The sequence below is a fragment of the Varanus komodoensis genome, unplaced genomic scaffold (genome assembly GCF_004798865.1).
Source record: "Varanus komodoensis strain SLA01 unplaced genomic scaffold, ASM479886v1 scaffold156, whole genome shotgun sequence".
NCBI lineage: Eukaryota > Metazoa > Chordata > Lepidosauria > Squamata > Varanidae > Varanus > Varanus komodoensis.
In genome coordinates this window covers 94,650-120,703 of record NW_025335457.1, presented here as the reverse complement: position 1 = coordinate 120,703, position 26,054 = coordinate 94,650, and the positions used below count along the sequence as shown (strand labels likewise).

The 26,054-nt window shown below is 63.8% G+C and overlaps 2 protein-coding genes across 2 annotated transcripts; both read left to right on the top strand.

Moving 5' to 3' along the window:
* Positions 1-511: 511 nt before the first annotated feature.
* On the top strand, positions 512-9,267 carry SLC39A7 (solute carrier family 39 member 7). Its single transcript, XM_044425486.1, has 8 exons — positions 512-643; positions 1,033-1,510; positions 3,599-3,767; positions 3,861-3,941; positions 4,046-4,186; positions 4,606-4,707; positions 4,836-5,032; positions 8,699-9,267. Exons 2-8 carry the CDS (start codon positions 1,043-1,045, stop codon positions 8,948-8,950), a joined length of 1,410 nt encoding a protein of 469 aa, XP_044281421.1. The 5' UTR covers positions 512-643; positions 1,033-1,042; the 3' UTR covers positions 8,951-9,267.
* A 929-nt stretch (positions 9,268-10,196) lies between these two features.
* Positions 10,197-14,928, top strand: HSD17B8 (hydroxysteroid 17-beta dehydrogenase 8). The gene is made up of 9 exons (XM_044425490.1): positions 10,197-10,242; positions 10,364-10,554; positions 12,671-12,787; positions 12,881-12,976; positions 13,092-13,177; positions 13,646-13,730; positions 13,918-13,960; positions 14,322-14,396; positions 14,502-14,928. Exons 1-9 carry the CDS (start codon positions 10,197-10,199, stop codon positions 14,516-14,518), a joined length of 756 nt encoding a protein of 251 aa, XP_044281425.1. The 3' UTR covers positions 14,519-14,928.
* The last annotated feature ends 11,126 nt before the right edge of the window (positions 14,929-26,054 follow it).

Genomic DNA, 26,054 nt, shown 5'->3' with positions numbered 1-26,054 from the left:
GCTCCGGCCCTGGCAGGACTCCCAGCACGCACCGCGCCCGCTCGGCGCGATTGGCTCGGGCGACACGGGGGCCCGCAGGGCCCGCCATGCACCGCGCGCCCGTCGCCGGCTCTTCCCGCGCATGCGCCGCGGGGCCTAGTCGCTTCCCGGCATGCAATGCGGCGGCGGGCCCCTCGCGAGCGACGCTGGCCTCGGATCTTGATTCGCGGCAGAACCGGCCCGCTCAGAGATGGCAGGTTTTTTTTGTCCGTGGGCGAAGACGACTCACTTTTCCCAGCGTCGCTCCTATAACTAGGTTTTATTTTGCCAGAAAGAAATATGGCGGAAGCGGGAACGTGTCCGTGTTCCGTTTACGTCTTGGGGGGGAGAAAAAAACCCAAACCGGCCTCCATGTTTATTGAGGGCAGCCGGCCTACGTAGGGGCCTGCGCGTCCACGCTTGGGCCGCTGGGGCGCCATGTTTCTTGCGGGCGCGGGCGTTCCGCCGGCACCATCTCGGAGCAGGGCAAGGGAACTGCTGGCCGGGGGCGGCCGGAGGAAGGCGGGGCGGGCGCGAGAGCGTTCCCGCGAGGTTTGGGCTGAGTGGGCAGGGCCCGGCTGCCACGTCAGGCTGAAGCCGCCAGCTAACGGACCGCGCGGGCCGGGTGAGCGGGGAGCGGAGCGGGCGAGGGGTCCCTGGGCCATAGAGAGGGGAGCGCGCGCAGAGCGGCCTCCGGGGGCCTCCGGACCACCGAGGCTGCGCGCAGAGCGGAGCGCGCGTGCGGGGGGGGGCTCGCGGGCCGGCCGCCCCCTTTCGGGGCCCCCGAGGGCCCGCCGTGGGGCGGAAGGAAAGCCGGCCGTGCAGGGCGGCCCAGTGCGCCCTGGGACAGGGCGGCCCCGGCGAGTGAGCCCAAGCGGGTGGCTTCCCTTCCCGGAGAGAGGTGGCGAGGGAACGGGCATGCAGCGCCCTGACCGCTCTCCAGACTCCAAGGGAGGACGGCCTGAGTGGCTGGGCCACTCTGATCCTCCTCCTCGTCCTCCTCCTCCCTGACAGGACGACCACGATGGCTGCTGGGCGGTTGTTGCGGAGAGGCCGGCTCAGCGGTGCCCTCACCCTCGTCCTGGTGTGCACGACGCTGGTGGGGAGCGCCTCCTCCCAGCATGAAGGCCCCCATGGACACGCTCACGAGGACCTGCACCACGGCCACAGCCACGCTCAGCACGGCCACACGCACGAGCATATTTGGCATGGCGACGGGAGCCTCCACGAGGGCCACCACCACGGGCACTCGCACGGGGAACACCACCATGGGCACAGCCACTCGCACGGCGGCTCTCCGCACGGCCACGGGGACTTGCTTCACGGACATGGCCACGCGCACGAGGGCCCGCAGGACAGGTACAGCCGTGCCCACCTCCACGAGGACTCCCACCACCACCCGCACAGCCCCTCGCACGAAAATCAGGCCAGCAGCTCCGGTCAGTCACTTCCAAAGAGAGAGAAGCTGGAACCTCTTCAGTTGTGGATCTATGTGAGTGTTTGGACCTGTGGTTGGTGGGGGTTCCTGGCCCATTCTTGGTGCTGCTGCCTCTGGAGACACCCAGAATATTGCAGAAATCCCACCTGGGTTTTACTGCGGGGTCTGCAGTGCCGCCCTTGCAGGTGCCCCCAAAACCTGATATTTAAATCCCTCACCGTTTAAAATAATCAGTGAATGCATAGAAAGCATACATGAAAATTCAATTTTCTAGGAATTATACATAGTCTAATGAAAGCAGGGCATTGCAGGTGGCGCAGTGCTTTAAACCGCTGTGCTGCTGGAATGGTTGATCGAAAGGTCGCCGGTTCGAATCTGCACAACGGGGTGAGTTCCCATTGCTCCGTCCCAGCTCCTGCCAACCTTGCAGTTCGAAAGCATGCAAATGCAAGTAGATAAAAAGGAACCACTTCAGTGGGCAGGTAACAGCATTCTGTGCACTTCGGTGTTTAGTCATGCCGGCCACATGACCACGGAGATTGTCTGCGGACAAACGCTGCCTCCCTCGGCCAGGAAACGGAGATGAGCACTGCCCCCCAGAGTCAGGCCTGACTGGACTTAATGTCAAGGGGAAACCTTTACCTTTAACGAAAGCAGACCAGACAGCCAAATCTGTGTCCTTGCGAAGGTGACACTTACCCCCCTCCCGGCTCCAAATATTGAAAGCACTGCCAGTGTCCATCCAGTGGCACCACAGGAGGTGGCCTGTTGAGTTCCAGGGTTGCAAGATCGGTCTTTGCGCTTTTGAAAGGCAAAACGATTTCCATATGATTTATGATTTCCATAAGGCAGGCAAATAGCTTACAAGAGCACACCAGTCAGTGAACGGTAAAGATCCTTTTAGAGTGCGGTTTCTCTTGAAAACTGAAAAACAGCAGTTGACAGGAAACAGCAGTACTTCAGGCACGCCACGAGGAGGCATTCCGTGGAGAGGAGCAGCGTGCTAGGAAAAGTCGAAGGGAAGAGCTGGGGAAGAGCAACTCCGCGAGGAGACCGGCTCCAGCGAAGAAGCCGCAGCCTTGCCTCTGCGGAAGCTGAACAGGGCCGGGCAGGGCCGGGCAGGGCAGGGCATGGAGTGGCTGTCCCACTGAGGTGACTTGGTGGCACACGACAACCGTCGGGCGGGCCAACGGACTTACTCCAAAGGAGCATTAGCTGGGTTGTATCGGTAGGAATGTTGCGATTAATGTCGGGGTGTCCAGGAAACGTGCAGTAAAAGGTTTTGCTGAATAAGAGCCAGAAAGCCGACCCTTTCTTAGATTCTCGGATGTGCCTGCCGATCCAAAAAGGTTGGGGACCCCACTGAACAGGACTGAGATCCTTTATGGCCCTGTTCAAGCCACGTGCGCAGAATTGTGCCCAGTGCAGCCCGCCCCGTACTAGCAGCTTAAGTTTTCTATCTGAGAGAGATCAGAACTGCTATTTTAAATTTTTTACAGTGCGAGACTCTGAATTAATTACAAAATCCATTTTACTTTGAGAGCTTTCGTGGGAGCAGCTTCCCGAAAATGTGCTAACTTTTGAGATCTTGGGAGCTCTTTTGAGCAGGTGAGATGCTACAAAAATCACCGAGAGAGCCGGGTACAGGGAAGGAACAATAAGGGGTTCTCCTGATGTTGAGGTCACGGTGCTCGCCTGGTCAGAAGCTTCAGATGAAACGGAGGAGGGTCCGCAGACCGTCACAAGTTCTACAGCCCTCTGCTTCCGCTTGCTAGCTCAGTGGGCTGACTCCTGCCTGGAGTTGTTCGGACAGAAAAATGTGCCCCAGGTTTCTTTCAGTGCCTGGGGAAACGGGGAAGGCCTAGCCGAGCAGCACAAACCGCGAGCACCAGAAAGCCCTGTCCGCCTCGGAGGAAGCGGGACCCTGGCAGGGCGTCCGTGGGAGTCTCTGAGAGGGAAGGTGCCGCACGTCTTCGGCACGGCCCGGGGATGTCTCGGGGTCCGCGTCGGGGATGTGGACCTGGGACCCAGGCCTCCCCCCAGTTGCCGGCTGGGCGCAGGGGGCCGGACCCGCAGCGGTGGGGCTGGCTGTGCGCGTGGCCGCCCGGTGACCGCCCTCTCGGCCTCCCCCCCCCCCCGCAGGCCATTGGAGCCACGCTGCTCATCAGCGCCGCACCCTACTTCATCCTCTTCCTGATCCCCGTGGAGTCCAACACCTCCCAGCACCAGGCCCTCCTCAAGCTGCTGCTGAGCTTCGCCTCGGGGGGGCTGCTGGGGGACGCCTTCCTGCACCTCATCCCTCACGCCCTGGGTGAGTCGCCCGCCCCTGCCCCTGCCCCGCTGGCCGGCCGGCCGGCTGCGAGGGAAGGCTTGCTCCTCTCACTCCAGCTCTTTCTCCCCGCAGAGCCTCACGCCCACCACGGGGAAGACGCGGAGCACACCCACCTCCACGCGAAGCCCGCTGGCCACGGCCACTCGCACCAGGGTAAGGGGCGGCCCCCCCCACCCCACGGCCTTCGCTGGCAGCAGGTGTTGGGGGGCGCGGGGGCACCCGCCTCTTGCCGACGGCCGCGTGCGCTCCTCTTCCAGGTCCTGAGCACCAGCACATGCTGTCGGTCGGCCTCTGGGTCCTGGGGGGCATCGTGGCTTTCCTGGTTGTGGAGAAGTTTGTCAGGCACGTGAAGGGAAGCCACGGACACGGCCACGGACACCACGCTGGGCACAGCCATGGTGGGTATGGCGCAGCCGCAGCTGCAGCCGGAACCCGTCGGGGGAAGCCGGGGGGCTGCACAGGGCCGGCTGGCAGGGGCCCTCACCCCTGCTGCCCTGACGGTGTCCTTGGCCCCCGGTCAGCTCTGGGGAGCGCGGTGCCCTCCGAGCCACTCAGGGCCATGGCCACCGGGGCTTCGGCCATTGGAGAAGGAAAGGGGAGCCGTGTGGGCAGGGGACGCCCCCCAGTCTGCGCAGGCACCCCCAAACTCTCTGTGCAGCCCGGAGGACGGGCGGCATCCCTTTCACCAGCTCAGCCTGTGGTGTGCTCTGCCTGAAAGCAGCGTTCTAGCCCCGTTTGTGCCACTACATTCCTGGGGGGGGGGGCGGGTGTCTCCCTGCCCCTCTGGTTCTCCTGGCCCTCTCAACCCTCTCTGTAGCCGCCAAGAGCAAGAACAGCGATGACGAAGGCGAGAAGGCACCGGCTCGGAGACCCGTGGAAAAAGCAGTCCCCGGGAGGAAGGAGAGCCCCCCCGAGTCTGGTATGGGGGGCGGGGGCGAGTGAGCTGTCCGGCGGGTCTTTGGCCTGCCCCCCCCCCCGCTGAGGCGGTCCTCTTCTTCGGGGGGAGGCAGAGGGCCCCAGCTCACCGTCGGCTCTCCCCTCCTGCAGCAATGCGTGTGGCGGGGTACCTGAACCTGGCGGCCGACTTCGCCCACAACTTCACGGACGGGCTGGCCCTGGGGGCCTCGTTCCTGGCAGGGGCCACGGTGGGCGCCGTCACCACCCTGACGGTGCTGCTCCACGAGGTGCCCCACGAGGTGGGCGACTTCGCCATCCTGGTGCAGTCCGGCTGCAGCAAGCGGAAGGTAACCCGCCTCTCCCTGCGAGTCGCGCCCCGGCTTTGAAAGGATTCCCCCGTGTGCCCGGCCCGGCCCGGCCCGGCCCGGCCCGGCCTGAGGATTCTGGGTGCATCAGAGGCAGCCCCGTGAGCCTTCCGCTCATCCCTCTGGTGCACCCCCAATCCAGGGGAGCTTCCCAGGAGAGGGTGGATTTTCCAGGGGAGCGGTGTGGCTTGCTTGGTGCCCCCCGTGGGCTGTGGAGAGGGGTGCTCGTGTGGATTATTTTCAGGTCGTGTCTCAAGGAGAAAGGCTCTCCCAGGGCCGCTTCCATAGACTCAGTTAAGAACATATCCGGATGACCCGAGGGCGTGAGACACACGGAGAAAGGGTGGGGGGACAGATTCTTTCAGCAGGGCAGGCTGCAGGGCGATCCCGGGGACGCGGTTTCCTCGGCCTTCCAGACGTCTTTTGAGAAAGGCCCTCCTCCAAGGCTCCCGAGCAAACGAGGCTGTCGGGGACTAAAGGGAGGCATCCTGCAACGGAGGGCAAGCTGGTCCAGGACCAGAGGGTGGGAATCAATGGGAAGAAACTGCTCCCAGTTTATTTATCTACCACTTTCCTATGCCGTCACCACATGCCTCGGCATCTCGGGACGGCTCACAAGGCATACAATTAAAATACAATAAAATGATCTATATAAACAAATTCAGTAAAAGACTTTGAGACAAAAAACTGGAGACAAAAACAGTGACTGTTCAACAATAAAAGATTAGTTTTTAAAAGAGCAATTAAAAAGGTTTTAACCTGGCGCCGAAAAGAATATAGACTCGGTGCCAGGCGCACCTCTCCAGGGAGCACATTCCATAACCTGGGCACCACCGCAGAGAAGGCCCTGCTCCAGGTAGTTGTCCTTTTTATCTCCTTTAAAGATAATTAATAAGTACTAATTAGAAGCTAAGAATATTAGTATGAATAGAATATAATTAATAAATACTAATTAGAAGCTAAGAATATTAGTATGAATAGAATATAATTAATAAGTACTAATTAGAAACTAAGAATATTAGTATGAATAGAATATAATTAATAAGTACTAATTAGAAGCTAAGAATATTAGTATGAATAGAATATTAATATGAAACTAGAAATTTCATGGCAGTATAATATAGCTAGATGATTATTTCTTGCTAGCATTTGATGAAAGTCATGTCTGTTCAGCCTTCTGCAGATTTGATTACATAATTAAATGTATTAGAATAGTGTTTATAGAATTGCATAATACTATTGCGTGTTCTCCATTTCTCAGCAGTGAGATATTCCAGGGGCAGTATGGTTTAGTTTCCTTGTGATGAAAAGCCTAGAAGCTTATGATGCCCCTATAATATTTAGCTTATTTACAAATAAACAAGCAGGGCCTTTTGGAGCACTCTCATAGTCTGCATAAATTTCTGCATAAATTTCCGGAGATCAGCTGGTACGCCTCCAGTCCCCATGCTGTACCGTAGTTCTTTGTCCTTCCCAGCATTACGAGTCTCACCTGTCTTTCTTCAATGTACCCTTCTTTTCAAAATTAAAATAGTTCCTCTCCTTTGCCTCACTAACTGGATTGTACCATTTCTCAGACTCTGATAAGGGTGACTTCATCTAAAAGTTGGGGAAAGACAATTACAGTGTTTTAAATCAACTAATATTGTGAGCTGTCCTGAGATGCCATGCATAATATAAAAGTTTTAAATAGATAGATAGATAGATAGATAGATAGATAGATAGATTGATAGGCAGGCTCCCGGAGCAACCCCCGCAGATCTTAAGGGGCATGTAAGGGAAGAGGCGTTCCTTCAGGTATCCCGGTCCCAAGCCATTCAGGGCTTTATAGGTCAAAACCAGCCCCTTGAATTGGGCCCGGGCATCAACTGGGAGCCCGTGGAGCTGGTGGAGGACCGGCGTTATGTGAGAATAACGACCGGCCCCCGTCAGCAGCCTGGCAGCTGTGTTCTGAAGTATCCGGACCATCTTCAAGGGCAGCCCCACGTAGAGCGCATTGCAGAAGTCCAGTGCAGAGAGTTCACTCGTGGAGTTCTTTTGTATCAGGAGCTGCGCTTTCCCAACTGCTCATGAATGATCCGGCATTAGGATAAGGAGTGGCCGAGCTGGCTGATGGCACTAAACTTTTTAGGCTGGTCAAAACCAAAAGTGGGAGAGCCACAGGATCCCTCCGAGCTGGATCAAAATCGCGTATAAGCAGGTACGGTAGACTCCCAACTATCCGGCCTAATGTGGCAGAAGGGCAGGCCAGATAGCAAAAAAGCCGGATAGGCCGGAGTTCTAGAAATGCTCACTTCCTACCCCATCCGTATCATTAAAAACACCCTTTTTATACCAAAACACGCTCTTATTCATATTTTCTGACCTCTTAGTACAGGCCAGTATTTCATAAATGTTTGTTATGTACTGCACTGTACGTTTTAAAAATTTAATACAGAAAAAGGAAGTCCAGGGATAAAAATCGTGTACACATGTTAAGGTAAATTTTATAATGTCTAACTTAATTGCAGGAAATATAAAATCATGTACACTGTACAGTATGAATAGATGCACTTTTAAAATAAACAAAACATTAACATAAAACGTAGACTTAATTCTTACAAAAATTATTTAAACTTATTTTACTGTTGATTGATAGTTATTTTTTAACCAGGCCAGATAGTTAGGAGGCCGGATAGTTGCAAGCCGGATAGTCGAGAGTCTGCTGTATACAGTAATACACGCGGGGGCCAAAGAAAGCCCCCTTCGAGGCTATTCTAACGGGATTGGAGCCTAGCAGTGGCTGGGCGGGAAGGGGGTTTTGGAAGCGATGGGCACCGTGATGAAAATGTCGGCCTTGGGCACCGCTGCTGTGAGGAGGGCTTGGCTAGGAACGGGGTAGAAGGTACGGCGGCCACCGTCGTGCGTCCCTTGCGCAAATCGCTGGGGTGGCCGCACTCAGAGTCGTGCGCTCCGTTCTGGTTGCCTTACCTGAAAAGGGCATCCTCGAGTTGAAAAGGGTTCAGAGCAGGGCAACGGGAACGATCGGGGGGCCGGAGCCGCTCCCCTGTGAGGAGCGGCTGCACCAACCAGGGGGCTGTTCAGCCGCGGAGGAAGGCAAGCCCGGGGAGAGAGAATAAAGAGGCTTTATTATTCTGGGTGTGGAGAGGGAGGCGTGCTGCTTCCTTTCCCATAATGGTCGGCCCCCCGTGGGGCCATTCTGTGGGGCAGAGTACGGGGAGATTCAGGGCAGATTGAAGGAAGGCCTCCCTCCCCCAGTGTACGGTTAATCTGCGGAACTCCCCGCCTCAGGAAGTGCTGCCCGTTGGAAAGGGGATTGGACGAACGCATGCCAAGGACTCTGCGATGGGCACGTGGTCCCTGTTAGCGGAGGCGGCCTGCCTGCGTTCCCAGTTGCTGAGGAGCTTGGGCAGGCAGAGGTCTTACGCCCGTCCTGCCGGAGGGGTCCTGCGGGCAGCTGGGCCGCCGCTGTGCGTGCGGAGTCCCGGGCTGGCCTGCTCCAGCAGGGCTTGCCTGGTGTGGCTGAGGCTGAGGGCTGCACCCCAGTGCTTCTGGAAGGCGCCAAGCTGGGGGAGGCTGGTTGGTTTCCCTCCCCTCCACACCCCCCGTGACTCTCCCCTCTTGTCCTCTCTCTCCCGGCTTGGCTAGGCAATGAAGCTGCAGCTGGTGACGGCCCTGGGGGCGCTGGCGGGCACCGTCTGCTCCCTGCTGGCCGAGGGCGTGGGCGAGGCGGCCACCGCGTGGATCCTGCCCTTCACGGCGGGCGGCTTCATCTACGTGGCCACCGTCTCCGTCATCCCGGAGCTGCTGCAGGAATCCGGGCCGGTGCAGTCCCTGCTGGAGGTCCTGGGCCTGCTGGGCGGCGTGGCCATGATGGTCTTCATCGCCCAGTACGAGTAGGCGGGGGAGCCGGCCACGGCTTCGGGGGCAACGGCGTCCGGCAGCGCTCGTTCCGTGACCGAAGGGGACAGGATGCCGGACTTGACTATTCCCACCTTGCTTTATCCCGCGCAGAAGCCAAGAGCGAACCTACGAGCCCAGACGTCGCATCTCTCTCCAGCTCCCTGGCGCCGGCCACTCTTTCGTCTCAAGCCCCGATCGCCGCCTCTTCTACGGGGCACTGCAGGGGTGGTGGGAGGAGGAAGGCAGTCTGGGGCTCCCGAGGGCCAACTTGACGGTGGGGATGCCTTTTCTGCAGGGCACAGAAGGAATCGGGGGGGGGGGGTGGGGGAGACTGTTGGCAGCTGGTTGCAAGGACTTCCTGTGTGGTGGCGGGAGCAGTGTGTGCCCTCGTTCTCCTGCTGGAGGTCTGGGGGGGGGATCAGGTCTCCTGCCTCCTCTGCCCCCAGTGTTTGGGGGCGGGGGGCAGAATAATGGACAAAGGGACCAGAACAGAAGAGCAGGCACTGCTGTGAGACGCCTGCGCGGCTGAGTGTGACTGGGTCGGGGGGGGGGGGGCGGATCTCCCGGCCTCCAAGGCCAGGCGATGCCGCAGCACAAGTGGGCTGAACCGGGCGTTGCGAAAGGCCGCTGGCTGGCCCTTTTCCCGCTGACCCCGCAAACGGCACCCGAGGGGCAGCCGGCGCGGCCAGCGCATCTCCGGCTGCTCCTGCTTGCTCCGGGCTGGGAAGCGTCTCCTGATGGACAGACGGACGGACGGACGGACCGGGAGGCCTCACTGATACTCGCAGCGACGGTAGTTGGAAGGTAGAACCTCTGTGTATAGTCTTGGGTTTTTTGCATTTTTGTAGGGGTGACTGGGCGTGCAACGGGACCATGATTGTAACGGGGGGCGGGCGGGCGGGCACGGGAAGAATCATTAAAACTCGCGATGGCAAGCTCGACCGTGAGAAGAGTTGCTTGTTGTTCGTGCGCCGGGCGGGAGGGGGCGCTGCGCCTCCTGGAGAGCGGCCAGCGGGGCGCGGGCTGCGGGAGAGGTACCCGCGCAATGGATGGATCCGGGAGCCGGGCCCCCAGTCCGCCCCCCCCCCCCAGTCGCTGCGCCCCGAGGGCGTCGCAGGAGCCGGGACCCCGCCCCTCCCGGGCTGCAGCCTGCCGGCTTCCCCGCCGGCTGCGCGGGGGCGGCCCGTCTGGCCGGCGGCTCTATGGCGCGCGCTTCCGGGCGGGGCGGCGCACTTCCGGCGGCATGGCGGCCCCCCTGAGGCTGCATGGCGCCCTGGCGCTGGTCACGGGTGCGCGCGGGGGCCCCGTCCCGGGGCGGGGAGGGGAGGGGAGGGGGGCCCCCGGGGGCGGCGGGGGGCCCGCCCCGCCCCGCCCGCGCGGGAGCCCCTCTGAGCGTGCGCCGTCCCGCAGGCGGAGGCAGCGGCATCGGGCGGGCCGTGTGCGCGCGCCTGGCGCGGGAGGGCGCGGCGGTGGCCGTGGCGGACCTCGACGAGGAGGGCGCGGCGCGCACGCTGCGGGCGCTGCCGCCCGGGGAGCACGAGGCCTGGCACGTCGACGTGGGCTGCGCCGGCAGCGTGGCCCAGCTCGCCGCCCGCATCCAGGTCGTACCGCGGGCGTCCGCCCATCCTGCGCCCCGGCCCCTGCGCCCGATCCCCGGGGAGCGGCCCTGCTGCGCGCCCCGCCCCGCCCCGCCCCGCCCCGCCCCCCTTTCCCCGCTCCCAGCCCTCTGCGCCACCCGAGTGCCCAGATGCGCGAGGACTGCGCGACCCAGCATCCACTGCCCAGCCCGCAGTAGGCTGATCGCAAAACCGGCTGAAGGACCGTGGCACTAGCCTTGGCAAGCTGGGCATCCCTGCGGGGGGATAAGGATGCCGCCGGCTCGGGTTAGCCGGCAGGGGGCTGGTGTTGGTCCAGCAGCGGCCACTGGCATTAGCACGCCTTGAGAGCACTGTGTTCGCAGCAGTGAGAAACTGCAACCATCGGTTAAGTCCGTGGGTCCCATTGTGGGAAATTGTGATGTACTTGCGTGTTCCCTAAGGCCATAGCAGGGCCCTTCCTCCACACGCTGCCCTCCCCAGCCTGGAGAGGGGTCTTCAGCAGTGGCGCCTTGGCTGTAAAACGTTTTCTTGCGGGAGGCTGAGCTTTCTCCCATGCTGATAGTCTTCTGCGGCGGGATAAGCACGCTTCTTGCACTTAGCCCCTTCCATGATCGAATGGGCCCAGTTCAGCATTAACTGTGGACGGCTTGGCCTTGCCTGGGCAGGTGGCTGGAGCGGTTTAACTGACTCACCGGTGCTGGTGTCTTGTGTTGGGGTTGGCTCTTACACGTAACTGGTGCAAAAAAAAACTGGAGGCAGAAGCAAACCCTTTGGTATGGCCCGCTGGGCCATGCTGGGAGTTCTCTGCACATGCCTAGGATTGGACTGGTGATCATAAACACTGCTAACAGCCTCACGGAACAGGAGCATTCCCACTGGCTCCTCGGCACCGTCAGCAGCAAGGCTAGCCCTGCCCCCTTGTTCCACAGTTTGGGGGATGCCACAGAGAAGGCCCCGTGGCTTGTTCTCACTGACCTGGTCTCTCCTGGTGTGGAACATAAAGTCCGGGACCTCCAGGGGGGCAGCTTCGACCTGAAGGCCCTTTGCTTGCCCGGTTGGCTAGCACGGCGATGGAGTGTTCTGGGTGACCTTTCCTTGTTGCAGTGGCCACACCGGGGGCTCAGCCTCGAAGGTCTCTCCTTACTGGGGCTGCCGAGCTTGAGCCATTCAGCCTCGACCAGCCGGGTGCCCTCCCCCCCCCCCCCGGGATGTGCTGCAGCTCTGCTCGTCCCCAGCCAGCACGTTTAAAAAGTAATTTAACTGGAGTGATCGTTTAAAAAATAATTTAACTGGGTAAACAGTGCCTTAAATAGGAAGTGATTTTTATTCCATATTCTATGAAAAACCTGCACAGACCAAACCTGGGGGGATTCTTTCCAGTTTTTACCCCACAGGTGCCATCTTGGCACATTGGCTGCCTGGTTCTGTAGGTTTTTCTTTTACCCATGTGGCATTTGACTCAATCAACTAATTGATTAATCAGCTAAAGCTCTGAGGGTATTTAGTTCAATTTTTTAAAATCCTGTTTCATTGTCCAAGTTCATACGCAGCAAATTGTCCTGGTTGGTTGGCCTGCCAGTCCCAGCATCCCCCAGCTCCTTGACTGGGCGTTGTAGTCCATCTTGTCTGGAGAGAGCCAGCTGGGCGAGGCGGGAAGTTCAGCCCTCCTGCCCGGCAAATCCAGAGGCGTCTGCCTGGGGCTGGTCGCCTGCTGTGCTCTCTGTGGAAGAGAAGAACTGAATGCAGTTCCAGTTTAATCAAAGGAGAGTTGCAGTCCTAACAGCTTTTTATTAAAGCCACTGAAGGGAGAGGAGCTGGGCCAGCGCCCCTTTTGCAGAAGCACAGCTTTTTCTAGGCCACCTCAGATATCTCTGGCCTCTCCTTGGAACATAGAAACAGAGCGAGTCAGAAGGGGTCTCCCGGGCCATCTAGTCTGCCCCCGCCCTCCCCCCCCCCCGGCTCCAGCTGGAAATGGGAAAGAAGGGGCTCGGTCTCACAGATAGCGATTGCATGGTGACTTTTCATGTTTTATGTCTGGGGATTTCATCGTACAAATGCCGCTTCGCTAGCAGCCCGGCCTTCGCTAACCTCTCGGATCACCTCTCCCTCCCAACTGCAGGCCCGCTTTTCCCGCCCCGCCAACGTCTGCGTCAACTGTGCCGGCATCACCATGGACGAGTTCCTGCTCAAGCAGACGGAGGAGGCATTTGACGCCGTTCTCCGGGTGAACCTCAAGGTGCCTGGCCGGCTGGGGGGGGGGGTGTGTGGGGGGGGGGCCTCCCGGCCCCGGGAGGCGCTGCAGCTGTGTTTCTCCTCTGCTTCTTTTCAGGGGACGTTCCTGGTGACGCAGGCGGTGGCCCGGGCCCTGGTAGAAAGTGGCGCACCAGGGGGCTCCATCATCAACCTGGGCAGCGTGGTGGGGAAGGTGCAGTGAGCAGCTCCTGACCGGCCGGGCCAGGCCTGGCCCTCGCGTGGCCCGTGGGCCGGGCTTGGGCTCGCTGTGCCCTCCCCCACACCACCCTCTCTTCTCCCCTGGCCAGGTGGGCAATTTGGGGCAGGTGAACTATGCTGCGTCCAAGGCCGGGGTGGAGGCTCTGTCCAAGACCGCGGCCAAGGAGCTGGCCAGGTAAGCCCCGTGCCAGGAGGGCGCCCGGCACTGCACGGAGGGGAGTGGGCCCCCCGTGGACGTGCTTCCAGGCAGCAGGTTCTTGGGACGGAGGGCCCGCTGGGGGGATCCCTGGAGCCACCTGAGACCGCTTTTTCCCTCTTCCCTCCTCATCCCTTGTTCCTCTTGAGCTGCACGTCTCTTCGGCAGTAAGCCAGTAGGCAGAGCTGCCTTTGTACTGTTCTTCTGAGAGCCACTCTGGGAGCTGGAGCACAAACACAGACACTTCTGAGCAGCCTACAAACCACTCCACACAAATAGCAAGAGCACAAACGCTGCACCAGGTGGACCGTTGGCCTGGTGGCTGGCGAGGAGACAGCTCCCCCTTCCTTGGCAGCCATTCATGCCCCGCCAGCGCCGCCTCAGGAGGGCTGGTGTAGCCAGGTGCGCCTCCCAGCCCCACTAACCCCACTCCCTGCCACCCCACAGATACCACATCCGCTGCAACACGGTTCTGCCTGGCTTCATCCGCTCTCCCATGACCGACAAGGTGCCCCAGAAAGTTCTCGACAAGGTCGGTGTCCTCCCTTGCGGCTCAGAGTGGGGCTCTGGGAGGCCCAACCGGTTTCTCCATGGGGCAGGGAGGAGGGGGGGTCCCGCAGCTCCCCTCGTCTCGCAGGCGCTTCCGTGACTGCCTCGGAGCAGGCGTGGGTCCGCGTTTCCCGTCCTCACTTCTGGGCTCGTCTTGTTCCTTCCCCCAGTTCGTGGCGATGGTGCCGCTAGGAAGACTTGGGGAGCCCGAAGGTCAGTTCCCCGCCTGGCGGAGGCCCTCTGGGGTGGGAGGCGTGTGGGGAGCCAAGCTGTGGGGGCCCCAGGGCTCTTTGTGGCTCTCCGGGTGGCGGGCCCCCCCCCCGGCAGTTCCTGCCCACTGGAGCGGATGGTCCTGGCGGCCTGCCGATTCACGCAGGAGCAGGGCCGGAGGGCAGCCGTCCGGGAAAGCCCAGCACGTGCGCTTCTGGATGGGGCGCACAGGCTTCCTCGACCCTGCTGCATCTCCTGAGCTCGGGGGATCGGAGGGGAGGCCCTGGAGTGAACGGGCAGCCAGGCTTGGGCGGGGGGGGTGTGGGCGACCCAGGCACTCACCCTCAGGCCCGCCTCCTGCCAGATGTCGCCAACGTTTGCGCCTTCCTGGCCTCGGATGAGAGCAGCTACATCACGGGAGCCAGCCTGGAGGTGACAGGTGAGGGGCCGGCGTGGCCGGAAGCCACCTGGCACGGCAGAGCGGAGTGGGGGGCGCCACCTGGAGCCTGGCAGTCACTGTGACGGCCTCCCCCTTGCTCCCCAGGGGGCCTCTTCATCTGACTGGCCCGCTTCTCCACGCCTGGAGCCTCCCAGGACGACACTCCTCGACCGGGCCGTGTGCAAGGAGGGCTTGTGGGTCCCCCCCCCCCGCCCGGGGCCAGGGCGCTGCACTGCGGATGGTTTCAAAGCCTTGCCCCGAGGCGTTGCGACAGGAAGGAGCCGTTTCTTCTCCGGGAAGGAGCCGTTTCTGCGGTGAGCCATGCCCAGGTCGGGCCAGCTGCGGCCCGGCCCTCTCCCACCAAGGACCGTGCTAAGATTTGGCCTCGCGTCGTCGGGCGCAGGGCTCCCTCCCCTCCGTCCGGGGGGCCGGTGCCACTGGTCGACCTCCGCCGATGATTCATCTGCTTCCTCACAGACTGATCAGCACTTAATCATGTTTGAAATAAAACGCACTCGGTGCCTTGACGGAAGCGGCTTTTGGAAAAGCTGGGTGTCCTGGGCAAAAGTCACTGCTCTCCACTTGAAGCCCCTTTTCGGAGTCCTATTTTCATCTCAGTTTAAAAGGAAAGATGCAAAAGGAGCAGGGCAGCAGGAGCTGCCAGACCTCTTGGACTCCAACGCCCAGCATCCCAGCCAGTGCAGCTGGGTATTGGAGTCCACAATGTCTGGCGGACAGTTGCTTGGTGAAAGCCGGAGTGCAGTGCAGAAAACATGAGCCTGCTGTTTATCCCGGAAGCATCAACTCAGTCCTTCATTGTCCTGTTTCGCTGGCCTGCTAGCAGGCCTCTCTCTGTTTCCCTTGGAGGGGGGTACGCCGCTTCTCCCACACCCCAGGCCTGGAGTGGGGCAGTCCAGGGTGGCCTCTGCCACAGGAGGCTCCTGCCTGCATGGCCTCCAGGGTACCTCCCGCCCTGTGGGGCCTTCCCACCTGCATTAGGATCCAGACCAGACGAGGAGGCCCGCCTGGTGCCGGCTGCCCAGGAGTTCCCACAAGCAGGGCATGCGTCCAGCTATGCCTGCCCGCTCCCCAGCAGGTGGCACACAGACCGGAGGGAGCATTCAGCCATGAGGACTAGTAGTGCTGGATACCCCCCTCCGCTCCACCAGGAGTCCATACGGAGCGTGGTGGATGAAGGATGGCTTTTCTGCCACAAAACCGGGACCCGGGGGCCTCTGCGGCACAGCCAGGTGTGTGGCAAAGCCCCGAGGGCCTCCCTGGGGGAAGCTTGCGTGCCCCCCACCAGTTCTGTCACCCACAGTCTGTGCACGGAAGCGTAGACTCAGAATTGTGGAGTCAGCAGCTGAGCTGGAGGGGGCCCGAAGGCCATCCAGTCCAGCCCCTGCTCTTGCAGGACACCGGGTCACACAATCCCCTCCGGGTGCCTGTCCAGACACTTTCTGGAGGCCTCCAGGGAGGGGGAGCCCACCACCTCCCCAGGTGATCGGCTCCACTGCCGCACTGCTCCAGCAGCCAGGAAATTCTTCCCGGGGCCAAGCCTCAGCCTGGTTTCTTTCACGTCTGTTACTCCACATCCTGCACTCTGCAATGGCCCGGAGGAGCTCTCGTCCTGCCAGGACGAGAACAAGTAGAGGGCTGTCGCGCCTCCCCTCCGTCTCCTCCTCCTGAGGCTGAGCACGCCTGGATCTCTCGGTCTCTCCTCACGCCAGCGGGGGCTGCGTGCCTGTGCTTCCCCAGAGGCACGGAGAGCGTGGTAGGACACCTGCCGTGACGACAGCCCGTGCCGGGACTGTGAATTCGCAGCCTCCGAAGTGCGACGCGGCGTGCCGAGCGAGCCGCAGAGGACGCGGGTGTTGGACTGGAGCGCTTCGGTGGGCTTCCGCTCGTCCAGGCGAGTGCCCGTGGGGCCGGCCCCACGGACGGCTTCCACCACGGTGCGTCCCAGGCCGGCACACGGCCTGGTGGTCCCGCAGCCCGGGGAAGGCCCAGGGACAGAGCGCAGCCGGCGGCTCCCTGCTTCTCAGGCTGTGGGGTGGTGGGGGCCGTGCCAGGAGGCCCCTCCTGCTGCGCGTGCGCCCAGGCGCCCAGGCGAGGGCACTGCCAGGCTCTGCTTCGGGGCTCCAGCGGATCGGGCGCAAAAGCCACCTGGAATCCAGGCCAGAGTTGGAGAAGTGCCGGCGCGGCCCAGCTCCTCGGCAGCCGCCTTCGCTCTGACCCACGGCGGGTGCAATTCCTGGACACACAAAGCTTTATGCAGATGGACCAGGCAGAGAGAGAGAGAGAGAGGGAGTGTGTGGGGGGGGGGATCTTGCACTAGCCCTCATTCTTCGGAGCCTGGACTCGGCCCAGGAATGCAGTTGCAGCCGCATCTTTCTCAAGCGCAGGCTCCCCCCTCCATGTCTCTCACATTCTCTCTCTCTCTCTCTCTCTCTCTCTCTCTCTCTCTCTCTCTCTCTCACACACACACACACACACACACACACACACACAGCCCCCCGGTGTGTGCAACCCCTGGCTCCCATGTGGCACACCTGGGTCCCCTCGTCTTGCTACGCCTGGGGGATTAGGGCTGGCCAGGCACTAATTACTGTTTGCCCAAGGGATTATTGGGGTGTGCTCGGGAAGCGGGTGTGGGGCATCCCAGAGGGCTGGGGAGGCGAGGATTAGCCGGAGCGGTGACAGCCGGCTCCTGCGGGGCGCCCTCCGCCCTCGCGACCCGCCGCGGCCAGCCGAGCCTCCCACCCTGCCCGGGGTGTACGTGGACGGGCCCATCCGTGGCCGGCGCCTGGAACGTGGCCTCGGGGCTGCTCCCACTCCAGCCCGGCCTCATGCGGGTCCGAATGCGGCACCCGCCGGTGCCCCCGTGTCCCGCTCTGGCCCCACGGCCGCCCCGCTCCCTCCTGTCCCCACAGCACTGGTGGGAGCCGAGGCTGAGCGCAGGCCGTGGCCCGAGTCCCCCGGCTGAGCTTCCCGGCCGAGCGGGGACCAGGCACGGGGTCTCCGTGCCCAGGTTCCCCGTGACTGAGGCGAGGAGAGCTCTGAGGCCGCACCCGGCGGAGGGCCCCGCTCCGGCCTCCTGCGCCCGTTCCCCCCGGCGGCCCCAGATGGAAGCCCGCAAGGAGGACCCTCCGGACCATCGCCCCGTGCCGCAGATCGCCACCCGTCGGTTTGAGTCCCCCCCAGCTGCACGCCGATTCCGAGCCGCGGGAGCCCCCGTGGCCCCCGCCGGGGCAGCGCGCGCGGAGGGAAAGTGGCCCCAGCAGCTTCTGGGTGCTCGGCCGGGTTGGCGAGGCGTGAGGGCCTGGGTTTTCGCCAGCCCGGCTCGCCTGCTGAAATGCGGGCACGGGCCATGCCGGGCCGGGCCTCCCCGGGCAGCTGGGCGCACGAGATCGCCGAGGTCTCCGGGCTGAAAGCCCCGGGGTCCGGAGAGGCCCAGGGGCTGCAGAGCTCCAGGCCGGGAGGCCGCTCCGCCCGAGCCGGCTCCTTCCACGAGGGGCCCGCGGAGTTGCCTCACGGGCAGCGTCACGCCGAGCCCGCCAGAGTCGGCCAATCGCCCTCTCGCCTCCGGCGTAATTTGTCTTCCCAATTTGTCATGTCAGGAAGTTCTGCTCCGGCAAATCTGCGTCTTGGATGAACGTTGTCAGTTTGCGGGGGGGGGGGGGAGTTGAATGTGTTTATCCGTTCTGCAGCTGCCTTTTCCGCAAAAGCTTCCACCCGATTCCCTGAAAGGACATTTCCCTTTCCCTGAAAGGAAATGAAATGAAATGAAATGAGAATGATTCTCTGAAAGCATCCCGCCGATTTTATTCGTTCATTTAGTTCTTAGATTTATATCCCGCTTTTTTCCTTGGAAGAACTCCGTGTGGCTTCCATCATTGTGAGCCGCCCCGAAGCTTCGGCGAATGGGGCGGCATAAAAATGTTCTAATAAAAATAAATAAATAAATCATGCTTCTCCCCCTGCTCTCAGTCTTATGCTTGCAACAACAACCCTACGAGGTAGGTTGGGCTGAGAGTCTCCGACTGGCCCAGGGTTGGCTCCAGGGCAGGGCAGGCCAGGGCAGGGCCTCGAACACAGACTGCCTGTGTCCCGGCCCCACGCTTCAGCCACCATACCACCCTGGCCCCCAGGTTGGACTGCAATTCCCATCATTCCTTGGCAGCTGGCTGGGAGGGCTGCCTTATGTTAGCGCCCCCCCCCCCCCCCCACCCGGTGAGGCAGCAGGCCTCAGGAAGCACTGGGCCAGCCTGCTTGGGGAGGGCTGGGTGGTCCCCCCCCATGCCGCCCTCCCCGTCCCTTTGGCCCCGGTTGTGCCCTTTGCTGGGGCAGCCGCTCTCCCCCGGGGGGCTCCCTCCCTCGTGCTCCCCGAGGCAAAGTGTGGGGGAGCCGTGCCCCGCGGTCCCCTTCCCGCCGTGGGGCTGGCACGGCCTGCCTCTCCCCGCTCTCCTCGCTCGGCCTAGCCTGGCTCATTGCATCGGGGAAGGAGGGGGATTAGGGTTAGGGGAGCGGGGGAGGCGCGGGAGAGGATTAGCCGGGGGTCTCTCCCCCCACAGCCCTATTCTCTGGCCCCTGTTTGAAGCCACCGGCTCCAATGCTGCCCATTCAAACCCTCATCACCCCGGGCAACGGATGGGGGGCATAAAAGGGGACAGAGAGTCCAGAAGCCAGGCCCCGCCCCCGGCACAGCACAGGGTGGGTGCTCCCGACCCGCTGGGGGGTCCGCGGCCCTCCTCACCCTGCTGCCCCGCGCCCCCCACCCGCGGCTTCCCGCGGCCCCTCTCCTCATCGCCACAGCAACTGCGTCCCCCCAGCAGCACCGGGGTGACCCCCTTCTCCCTGGGTGGCTCTCCAGCCCCGCTCTCCCTTTCACAGGGGTGGGAGGGGTTTCCCCCATTGAGGCGGCCTCGCCCTATTCAGCCGCTTCCCTCCTTTCTCCCCCCATATCTTGGGCCTATTGTGGGCACAGCTGCACAGACAGACCCCTCGGAAGCCCACACTGGGGAAGGGGGCGGGGAGGCAGTCTCCCCCAAAGGCAGGCGGATCCATCGAGCCGCGTTGCCGGCGGCGAGACCCCCAGAAAGGAGGGCTGGCGGCCACGGCGGGGGAGGGCCCTGTGGGGTGGAAGCGGGGCGAGGGAGCGTGGCCACGGGGACCGGCCAGCCAAGTCTCCAGCTCCGCGGAGCAGCTCCCCTGCCTGGAACAACTTTCGAGGACCTGTTTCGAGGGGCCTGGGATGGGCTGCAGCCGGAGGGCACAGCGGGGGAGGCGGGGGGGGGGGGGCCGGGGGCAGGCTCCGGCTCGGGACCTCGCTGGGTTTTGTCATGGGGGTGCTGCTGTTGCGGGGGGCCCAGGGAATGGGTCCAGCTTGGGCCCCTTGGAAGGCCTCTGGAGCACAAGGCCCACTGGAGTCCCCCTGATGGTCCCCAGCCGTGGGGCTCGGATGGGAGGCTCTCAGGCAGACACTGCCAGGCACGGGGACAGATCTGGGGGTCCCTCCGAGGGATCAGCGAGGTGAGTTATCGGAGGGCCACACTGGGGGCACAGGGCCAGGAACAGCCACCGGTGGATGGACGGACAGATGGACAGATGGATGGACGCAGTCCCCCGACGAGCCAAGGGGGCCTCTCGGGGAGACGGTCCCTTCTGACGCTGTGGGGCGGCTGGAGCAGCCCTGCGCCCCGCAACTCTGTGCTGGGGAAAACCTGGGAAGACAAGAGGTCCCAGAACACCCGAAAGAGAAGTAAGAAGCAACCCCGGGGGGGGGGGGGGGCGGGAAGGGACCGGGGGGGCGCTTTCATGGGAGCTCACGGGGCTCAGGATGCTGTGGTGGAGCAGAGGAGCGGGAAGCGGATGAGCAGAGTTTGGGCAGGGAATAAGGATGGGGGAGAGGTGGGGGGTCCGCCCCCCTGCCCCCCCCCCGGCCTCCTCCATCCTGTGGGAGCCTTGCTGAGCTCGGCGAATCCCTTCCCCGAAATCAGGCCCGAGAGGGGGGCTTCCAGGGACTCCTGCAGGGCAAGAGGGGGCTCGCTCGCCCGGGAAACTGAGCGCGGCCCCCCGCCTGGTCCCTCGCCAGCCCTGGGGTGGGGGGCTCCGTGAACGACCGGCCGGGAGCACATGACCCTGGAAGGGCTTCTTGGAAGCAGCGGGTTTCCCTTCCTTCGGTGGGGGGCTGGACCCCCCCCCCCCCACGGCAGGGCATCATTTCGCGGGGCGTCCAGCAAGGGGCAGGTGCGGGGCCATCAAGGAGTTTCCCATTTCTCAAGGCGACGTGCCGGATGCTTCGTGGTCGGGGGTCCCAGGATCAGAGGGGGGCAGCGGCAGCCGCCTGTGGCGAAGCGGGGCGGGCTGCTGACGACCCCCTGGGCCCCCTTTGCAAACCGCTTTCTCGGTCCTCAGCCCCAGGTCGTGCGTCCTCGCAGCGGCGGTGCAGAGAACGTGTTCCCACGTTCACGGCAGCTTTCTGGGCGGGACTCGTGCGGGAACGGGGGAGGCGCCCCCTCGGCTCCCCGCGGAGAGCCCGGCCCGGGTCGCCCCGTGGTTCGGGCATTCCCGCTGCGGAGCCCCGCAGGACCAGCCCGCAGAAACCTCAGGGGAGCCTCTGCCGGGGGGGGGGGTCCAAACGCGGATCCAGCCGAGGACAGAGCGCCCCCCGCCCAGGCGCGTTCCCCGGGCGGGCAGGCGGGCGGGCGGGCGCCCCGCCTCGCTGAGGACTAGCGGCGCGAGAAGCCCAGCGCAAGTCTGCCCGGCCCGCTTGCGCGGCGTGAGGCGCCCTTCCTCCGATCTGCCCCCGATCGCGCCCCCAGCCCCGTGGGCGACCCGTCCGGGTCCGGCGCTCGGCGGAGAGGGAAAGCGCCCCCCGCCGCCGCCCCGCAAGGCGTTGCTCGGGACGCGCCTGCGCTGCCCCGGGCCCTCTTTGCGCTGCCCGCCCGGCGCGCCTCCTTCCCCCGGGAGCCCCCACGCCGGGGGTCCTTTGCGGGGGCTCCGAGGCACGTGGCGCGGGTGGGCCCCCGACGTGCCTCGACCCCTCGAGGCTGCAAGGAGCCCCCGCCCCGGTTCTGCCACTCCAGGGCCCCGATCCCCGCCCCCCGCCCGTCACTGCAGGCCTTCGGGGGTCAGCGCAAGAGGAGCTGCCCTAGAGGAGAGACTCGTTGCGGGGGGGGGGGGGGGGGGGGGGGGGGGGGGGGGGGGGCGATTTGGGGCCCGGGGAAACGGGAAGGGGGCCCGGGGGGGGGGGGGGGGGGGGGGGGGCAGAGCACTGCCCAGGGAGGGGGCTTCCCAAGCAGGGACAGAATCAGCTCCAGGCAGGGAAATGCCTCCCCTTCTCCCGACCCCCCCCCACTGCATTTCTGGGGTGCCCCCGCCCTGGGTGTGGAGGGCACGCTCTAAACCTGGTACTGCCAGCTGGGCAGTCGGTGCAGCCAGCATGGGGGGGGGCATTTAGGAAGAGGGGGCTGCGTGGGGCTGCATCCTCAGCTGCCCCCTCCCCCAGGAAGCTTCACGGGCCCCTTTAGCCATGCAGGGACCCTGTGAGGCCGGTCCGAGGGGGCCTTCTCAGCTCTCCCTGCACATGGGACCACCTGCTTGGCTGCACCAGGGGAAGAAGGCAGGGGTCAAGCTGGGGGGGGGGTCTCCCCTCTCCTCTCCTCTCCTCTCCTCCCCTTCCGTGGCCAGAGGGCCAGGGGCCAGAATGGCACCTTGGAGCCCACGTGCCCAGAAGCAGAGTGGCTCGGATGGCTGCATGCTGGGACACGCCGAGGAGGGGTTCCCCCCCCCCCCAGTGCCTGCCTGGCCATAACGGACTCATAACGCCCGGAGCCCGGAAGTAGCTGGGGGCCATTCCATGCGCCCCCCTGTGGGGCAGGAAGTCCACTCTGCCCGGACCCAGTGAGCGGCAGCGGGCAGAAATGCGGCCCCCTGCTGCCCCACGGATCTTGGCTGAGACCCCCCCGCACGTGGCCCGTGGCTGGCAGACCATCCTGGGCTGGGTCCTTCTCCACGCACGGCCCCTGGGCCGCAGCCGTGCACCCCTGGCCCCCAGCAGCCGCTCGCCCGTGGCGACCGGCCCGGCGAGGCGGGAGCACGGAGGCCCACCGGTGCTGGCTCCTGGGCTGCAGGGCCCGAGCCGGGGGCCCCGGCTGCAGGGCTTCCCCCACCAGCCCGCCGTCCAGGGAGCAAGGCCCCGTCCTGCTGCCCTCTTCGTCCAACGAGGGAGCTCCCATCTGCCCCAGAGACCGAGGGGCACCCACCTGGCCGCGTGCTTCTGAGGGGGAGCCGGGGGAGGCGCGTCCTGCTCCTCACACAGCCGCAGGCTGAATGGAAGAGGAGGAGGGGGCAGTTCTACGAAAAGGCGGCGTTTGCTGCCGCCGCTGCTGCTGCAGGTGCTGTGCTGGCCGCCGACTTGGACTGGGAGGAGGAGGCTATCGTGGCTACTAGTCCTCATGGTGCCAGGCTGCCTTTGGCGTCAGAAGCAGGGTGCTGGGGAGTGTGGGTGGGATGGTGCTGCCATGGTTTGCCCCAGGAGGGGCAAGGCCTCTTTCTGCCTGGCTGCCCAACCCCATATGGAAAGCCCTGGGGGTGCCCTCCAGGGAGGGGCGGGGCTCAGGGCCGAGGGGGCGGGGCCAGGGGGAGAGCCAGTATATTTTGGCTCCGGAGGGGCGTCTCAGCCACGCACGGGAAGGAGTGGCAGCGGAGCCGGGAAAGCCCCCCAGGCGGGCATCTGGGCAGAGTGAAGCAGGCATGACCCACTGATGTGGGGAGGGGGCACCCCATCAGAAATCCCGCCCAGGCCTGCACTCAACACGAAATGTGGAGCGGCCCCGTCACAGCCTCTGTGCGCCACGGGACGCACGCAGCTGGTGGAGCCGGCGGCCACGAACCGCATCGCAAGAGGTGCTTTGATCCTGCGGGACGAGGACGGGTGGCTGGGGGACCACGGAACAGGGCTTTGCCTGTGGGGCCCGCGAATCGGGGCGAGGCCACGGGGAGCGCTTCCGCGTCCGGGCTCATCGCTCGCGATCCGGACGGCAGACCTCCCGGCAGCACCCGGGCCTTGCCTTCAGCGCCCGTGTCTCGTGGGCTGTGCGTGGGAAGACGCCTGGGCTCCCTGGGCTGGCCCCATAGCTCGGTGGCCGACCCCTGCATGGCTCATAGGCCCCTGAACGGCCCCGGGAGGCTGAGGAGCTCCCCCTGCCCGCCAAGGGGGGCTGACTCGGGAGCAGCCGCTCTCGCACCATCCCAGAAGGAACCCCACGAAGTGGGAGAGGCTTCGGGGTGCTCTAGCTCAGCCCCACACTCAGGGCAGGGAAAACCCTCCCTCCAGCCAAGAAAGAACCGTCCTCACGGCTCGAGGCCCTCCCTCCAGGCTCAGAGGCCATCTCTGGCTCCCCGTTGCTGGGGAACCTGGGCAGGGGACGCTGCTGCACTTGGGCCTTCTGGCTGGCCACAGCGGGAGCTGTGGCCAGCAGTGCCGGGGTTCCAGTAGCCAAAACGCCCCTTCCAGGCACAAGAGGAGAGTCCTCGCCAGTCTGGCAGACCCAGATCCCGAGCAGAGAGACCCCCAGATGCAAGGAGGGTAGTGTCTTCCCCGCCGCTGTGGAGTATGGATTGCTGAGCAGGTGGCAGGGAGAACGGAATGGAGCACCCCGAGAGGGGCCCGGCCGGCGGGCGCCCTGAACCGGAGCCCCACACGCCGCGGTGAAGCGCCTCATCGTCTCTGACAGCTGGACCGACAAGTGTCAGAAGGCAGCCGCCTCTGCCGGGAAGCTCCCCCCGTGCCAGGGCCTCATCCTGACCCGTCCCGACCTGCCACCCCTGGAGGTCCAGCCGCCTGCAGGACCTACTGAGCCCCGGCTTGTGATTGTCCAAACGCAATTCTTGTCTCTGCGTCCGAGAGTTGGGTCTGGGCATCACGAGCCAGCGGTTTGATGTCGGCGGCTCGCTGAGCCCTGCACACGCGTTCGCCCGAGTGTGTTTTGGGGGAGGGGGCTCTGGGGAGGGGAAGCTGCGGTCGCTGCAGGTTGAGCGGCCCCGGTCCCTCCTTTCAGGAGCAAAACGTTAATTTCAGCGGGATATGTCCTCTCCTGTATGTTCTGCCACGATGCCCCTGGCCATTTTCCTGCACTTCTCGCCTGGCCCCGCTTCCCCCACCCCGCTTTCCCCTTTTGCAGCAATTATTTGGTGTGGACAGCTCTTTCGGAATTTGTATCAGAAAACACAGCGATCAAGCGAAGATAAGAGTTGGGTAAAATAACTGTATTGGGCAGACTTGTGAGTTACACAGAGCTCTTCATCGGTGGAAGAATATGTGCAAGCTTTGGTGTCACACTAAAGTCTTCAGACAGATTTTTCTGTTCCTGCAATTTGATTTTCCCGGATTGCAGTATTTTGCTGCCCCAGATCCAGGCCCCCACGATGCTTCCCCTTAATTGAAGGCAGCCCTATAAATAGAGGGAGGGGTCTTTTCATGCCCCCTCTCAAATTAGCCAGCAAGCCTGGATCAGGCTCAGTGCAAGCCCCATTTCCAGAGGGAGCCGGTGAGGCAGCCCCGGCACGGCGGCTTCCCTCTTAGGTGGCCCGGGGAGGGGATGGGGAGCGTTCGTGCTGCTCTTGGGGGGGCAGAAGAAGCGTTCCTCCGGCAGCACAACCGTGGCGGAGCGTGAGGCAGAGCCTCCGTGGGCCTTCTCTTCCACGGGGCGTGTGCCCAGGGATGGTGCAGCAAGCCGGTTCCACACAGAGCAAGGCAGCACCAAAGGCAGTAGCTGCCCCAGGCAGAGGCCGGTGGCCCAGATCGGTGCCCCTGCCGCTGGGGGCAATTCCAGGCCCTGAGGCAGGCTCCGGGGCGGCCTGCTCGGAAGCAAGCGGAAGAGGCCTGTGGGCCTGCGGGGGCTCCAGCCACGTGCCGCCTCCTTGGGAAGGTGCGGTGGGTGGGTGGTGAGGAGGGGGGGCTGGGGGGGCACATGCACACCTAAAGGGAGGCATCGCTGCCCATGCTGCCTCCCGGAATGCCCGAGCCCGACGCATGGGCACCTTCGAGCGGGGCACGCAGCCGCCTCTGCCACCCCCCCCTCCCGCTGCCCGGGCCGCGCGGGGCTGTGCTCCTGCCCCTCTGGGTGCCTGGGCAGCGCTTCCCGGCCCCGTGGCCCAGGCCTTCCTTCACTGCAGGGCCACCACGCGGCGGGCTCCCGCGAAGACCCTCTGCTGAAGCCCCCGAGCTCCCCAGCAGAGCCATGGCCCCCTCGGCCCCTGCCTGCCCCAGCCAAGCCCCCTCCCTGTGCTGGACTCCAACTGCCATTCTCGCTGGCTAGCACACACGGGGGGCCTGGGAGGCGCCTTTCGGTCCTTCTGGAGGGCCCCTAAGCGGTGGGATGCCGACGGAACCGGCTCTGACGCGGACGGCGGCCTGCGAGCGGCTCGCAAGCAGCACAGCGATCGCCAGAAGCAGCTCGGATTCCTCCGGAACAAGCCCCGCCGGCCGGATCCGGTCTGATCTCTTTTGGGCTGGGAAGCCTCCCTGGTGGACGGTGGGGATCCACGGACCTCGCCCACCGACTCCCCAACGCCTTTGGCAACGGGCCCCCGGCCCCGCAAGCCAGCCAAGGGGCCCCGTGGGGCCACCCGCAGGCGGGCGCAGGGCTGGCA